The 4,947-nt window shown below is 63.7% G+C and overlaps 1 protein-coding gene across 1 annotated transcript in view; it reads right to left on the bottom strand.

The window, feature by feature from the left end:
* ZDHHC8 (zinc finger, DHHC-type containing 8) overlaps positions 1-4,947 on the bottom strand; it is a gene marked incomplete at its 5' end in the record, with an annotated part of 22,639 nt that overhangs the window by 12,831 nt on the left and 4,861 nt on the right. Inside the window, 7 exon segments of the mRNA XM_005875596.2 lie at positions 744-853; positions 926-1,046; positions 1,253-1,394; positions 1,672-1,763; positions 2,136-2,238; positions 2,428-2,764; positions 2,939-3,060. Of these exon segments, the coding sequence (XP_005875658.1) occupies positions 744-853; positions 926-1,046; positions 1,253-1,394; positions 1,672-1,763; positions 2,136-2,238; positions 2,428-2,764; positions 2,939-3,060 (1,027 nt within the window).

The raw sequence follows: 4,947 nt of genomic DNA, 5'->3' as shown, positions 1-4,947 counted from the left end.
TTAAAAAAAAAAACAGAAGAGGCATGGGTGGGCACAAATGTGGCCTCAGGGGCCAGCCTCAGGGGGACAACCCCAGGCCTCTGTAAGAGCCAGGACAATCCCAAGGAGGTGCCCTGGATGCGGGCACCTAAAGCCCAGCCCTGTCCCCAAGCAGGGCCACTGCACACTGGCCAGAGAGGCTCGGAGTCACTGCCGAGACCAGTGGGCCCCGAGAAGAGGGGCGTCCTGGGTGGGTGGGGGCTGGCCGAGGTGTGCTGGTCCAGCCACAGGGCTGCCTCTCAATGGCTGTGAAGGAGGGCGGCCAGCCTGGGAACGCTTGGGGAATTCCTGGGAATTCCTGGCAGTCCAGGGCCACCGATGGCTCCACAGTGAGCACAGAATGCTTATACTTGGGCAAATAATGTGCTCTCTCAAACAATCTCAGATTCTTCTGAAGCCTTTCCGTGGGCCTGACGGAGTGACTAATGGTGCAATTCCTGGCATCCTGGCACATACTGCTCCTGGGGGCAGCCGCCTACTGGGCCAGCAGGCAGTGCCGGCCAAGGGCGTAGGGCCAGGACCGCCTGCGCCAGCCCCTCCCAGGACACCCTGCTCCGCTCCCGTCCACTGGCCCTAGCTGGGATCTCTGCAAAGTGGGATCCTGCTGACACCCTCCGTGACCCCGGCAGGGCCTCCCACGGGGTGAGGCCTCTGGGGGTGGGGTCGCCGGGGCAGGGCATCAGGGTAGGGCCGGGTTTCCTCACCTGCTCGCTTGGGCCACAGAAAGGCGCTTTGGGGCCTGTGGGAAAGGCAGGCCGGAACTTGTACATGGCGGGTGTCGGGGGGCTGGTCCTCTGGGCCGACAGGGCGCTCTCTGGGGGAAATGGACCTCAGTCAGGCCAGGGTCAAACATGCCCCTCCCCTCGTTTGGCCAGCCCCTCCTCACCAGCACTGCCTGGGCGCGGGGTCTGCCGGTCACCGCCAAATGAGCCAGCCTCCGACTTGGGGGGCAGTGGCGGCCCCAGGTCCAGTGGCTTCTCATCCAGCCGGTCCAGGCTGCCCTTGGACTGGGAGGGGGCATGGTCAGTGGTGGGTAGAGCATGGGCCAGGGCTTAACCGGGGATGCCTCCCTGGGGCCCTGGGACATGGATCCTGCCCCAGAATCTGCCCAATTCTTCCGCCCTCCATTCTTCCAGGCCCCTCCAACCTAGCTGCTTCGCGCCTCCAAGGGTCTGACCTTCCCCCCATCTCCTACCCACCCAAGGGCCCCCACCTTGCTTCGGCCCAGGCCAGCCTTCAGCCCATTGTCGCTAAGCTTGACCTTGAGCGGAGGAGCTCGATCCAGGAGTTCGGGCCGAAGGAAGGGCGGCTTCAGGCGAGCAGCAAGCGGCAGCCGGGGCGGCTCCACCACATACCTGCACCAGGGAAGAGGGGCAGTGGCGAGGCCGACCCAGTCTGAACGTGTAGCGAGGGCAGGGCCAGCCCCACCGGCCGAAGCGGCAGCCGGGGCGGCTCCACCACATACCTGCACCGGGGAAGAGGGGGCAGTGGCGAGGCCGACCCAGTCTGAACATATCCCGAGGGCAGGGCCAGCCCCACCGGCCAAGGGCAGAAGCAGACCAGGCTTAGGGTCTGCAGCTGCCCACCCTGAGCCCGGGCAGAGGCCCCCTCGACACCCCACCCAGGCCTCACCGGGGAGCCAGGGGGCTGCACAGCACGTGCTCCACGTTCCCATAGCAGCCTCGGGTGAAAGGATTCACGCCCCCACGAAACTTCCCCGTCACCTGCGGACAAATGGCCCTTCAGCCAGCGTGGCTACCCGGGGCCCAGCCCACCGTGGGCAGAGGGACAGCCGGGGTTCCTCCTGGGTTGGTCAGGGTCAGCCCAGTGGTAGCCCCACCCAGGTCACCCCAGCTTGTCCCGCAGGGAGCTGTGGAACTTCCGGGCCCCGAGTCACTGGTGGCTGCAGTGGCAGAGCTCCACCCCCTACCCCACCTGGGTGCACGGGACCAGAGCCTCCCCCACCTACACGGGCCACCTGAGTGAGTGCCCCTGCAGCCTTGCCCCGACCCCCCAGGGTCCCGGTGCAGCCTGACCCTCTCAGCATCGGGGACCCCCATCCCCGTTCACAGCATGGCCCCACCCAGGGTCTGCACCTGCTCATTGGTAGTGCGCCCCCGAGTGACCAGCACCACGTGGAAGCCGGTGAGGCCGATGACAGGGATGAAGAAGAGGCCGGCCACACACATGACAGCCATGCTGGCCCGTTAAGGCCAACGGCCAAGGGCGAAGACACAGAGCAGGTGCCTGTGGACAAACTTCCCACCCATCCAGAAAGGGCAGCCCACCCCCCGGGGGTTCCCAGGCAGCTGACCCACCCCCGAGTCTCAGTTTCCCCTGAGAATGTGCCCCCAGCCCACGCTGCCTCTGTGGTCGGGCCAAGGATACGTGATGGTGGTGTGGGCGGCTCCCAGCCCCTCGGCGTGGTTCAGCACGTAGACCAGGCCGAAGGCGACGACACCCACCATGTGGGCGCTGAGGGACAGCAGGAACAGGAAGAAGTAGCGGTAGTTGCGGCGCCCGATGCAGTTGTTGACCCAGGGGCAGTGGTGGTCAAAGTCCTGGGCAGGAGCAGCACGTCAGGGTGAGCTGCAGTGGGAGCAGCGCGGTGGGCGGTAGAAGTGGCAGGTGGCACACCACTTCATTCGGACCTGGATGCCCCGCACATCCACGTTCTTGTAGAGCGGGGCCCGGAAGTCGTCCTCCTTATCCTCGTCCTCATCCGCTGTGGGCCAGAGCCAAGGGTGGTGGCAGGAAAGTGACTTCCCTGGCAGGAGAGCCCCTCCCCGATCTCTGCCAGCCCACCCGTCAGGAACCCCCTACCAAAGACTCTCCCCGTGGCAGCCACTCACACTCTAGTGAAAGAGAGCGGATGACCTGCCCCAGCACCAGGTCCTACCTCGGGGGAAGACGCCAGGGTCCATGAAGGTGGCCATGCTGAAGTTGGCCAGGACGAAGAGGAAGATGATGCCATTGTAGACGGGAACGGCTGGGGACACAGCACGCGTCAACCACGGGCACCTGTGTGGCACAGCAGGGCAGGGCTGGGTCTGGGAGTGTGGCAGGCGGGTGAGGAGGGGACTTGGGGGCAGAGAAATTAGGTATGTACATGCACATACAGGCCTTCAAGGCCACTGTTGATGCTCAGCATGGCAGTCAGGAAGGCCATGCTGCTGTGGGTCCTGGCAGACCCCTGCCCACCTGCCTGCTGCTCCTTTGCTCAACCATTGGGCTATGCATGCTGTGCATGGTGCACGGACTGTGTGTGCCAGCTCTAACCCCAGCAAGCCCCCTGGTAGCTGTTGGGAATTTAACTCACAGTTGAGAAAACTGAGGTTCAAAGAGGCCCATAGGCCTGGGGTGGCACGACTTAGGAGGGGTGACCAGAGCCCACCCATGTCCTCCTACCGCACCCAGGCTCTCCGGAGGGAAATGAGCCCTTTCTGTCCATGCACCGTGACTGACAGAGGCCAGTGACCCACCAGGTAGCTCAGGCCACCTCCATCCTCACCTAGACCTGTCCCAGCCCAGCAGGGCCCCTGAGCCTGGAGATCCTCGGGTGTGAGGAGCCCCAATTCTCAGCCAGTAAATGCCAAGTGGAGTGATCCCTGCTCTTCCCTGAGGGGCGCAGTCTCAGAGTCTGGGCCACCTGGCAGCGCCTTCTTTTCAGAAGGTCACCTTACTCTCCACATGACAATGCAGAACGCTGGGAGACTCTAGGAAAGAATGACGCCCCCACCCCTTCGAAATCTTTCACCACTTGGCTCCAAGGCTGCCCCCTCTTCCAGGAAGCCTTCCCAGACTCCTGCTGCCCTGTAAGGGTCATGCATACCTCCCTGATGGGTACTCTGCCACAGACAGTATCTTCCTCAGCTCTCCTGGGACCTAACCAGAGCCCCCGCCAGTCCCTGGGCACATGGCCTCCGGCCCCTGCCCCAACTCACAGTGGGTCCCTGAGTCTCCTCACTCAGCACCCACAAAGCCCCGCTGGCCTCAGGCTCCCCATCTCTCCCATGGTCCCTGGCTGCTGTGACAAGCAGGGACATTCAGGGGGTTTGCTCCCTTCCCAGTACCGAGGCTCACTGTGAAGTCAGGGGGCGGGGCACCGGGGATCCCCACAGCAAGCCCTGACTATGAGCCCTGCCTGTCACCTAGCGCGTACAGGCCACACTGGCGCACCCACGCCTCATTTGGCCAGAGGCCAGCCCCGCCACCCCGGCAACCACCTCCATAGCAGCAGAACTTCGCTATTTTTAGTGGAAAGCAAGAAGCTATTTAAAGATTCCCTTCCCACAGCAGCACGCTTGGCACCCGGAGCCTGATCTACCCCTTCCCCTTCTCCGGGACCCACCATGGAGGTGGATGCACAGCCTGAGGACGGGGTTCCCTCAGCCGGGAGGGCCTTCCTCTGCCACCCCTTTCCCCGGCGGCCCGGAGTACCCCCCAACAGACACCTTCCACACTTTCCACACTCCCCACCCGGCATGCTGGAGCCTAGCATACAGACAGCGCTCAATGTGATCCATTCAGCAAGACCACAGTGGGCGCCTGAGGCATGGTCTGCCCAGCAAGGCAGGGGTGGGGCACTGTGGACCCCAAACGGGCGGTTTGAACCAGCTCCCCATGGCACCGTCTGGGAAGGGCTGGCCACGTAATCTGCCAAAATGAAAATGTCCCACTTGTTTAAAAAGTATGAAGAATTTCAAGACAGTGAAAGCATTAAAGCAAATACGGGCCCTCATGCACCTGAACGGCCCGAGGCCAGTGGAGGCAGCCTGTTCTGGGAAAGGAAGAGGCTGAGGGAACCCAGGATGCACTGGGGCGGGCTGAGGACGGGAGACGTGCAGACACGGAGCGCAGCAGGCAGGTGGGCACTAAGGGGGACACATGGGGGGGGGGGGGGCCCTC

The sequence above is a fragment of the Myotis brandtii genome, unplaced genomic scaffold, assembly GCF_000412655.1.
Source record: "Myotis brandtii unplaced genomic scaffold, ASM41265v1 scaffold463, whole genome shotgun sequence".
Classification (NCBI taxonomy): domain Eukaryota; kingdom Metazoa; phylum Chordata; class Mammalia; order Chiroptera; family Vespertilionidae; genus Myotis; species Myotis brandtii.
This window is presented reverse-complemented; position numbering and strand designations above follow the sequence as displayed.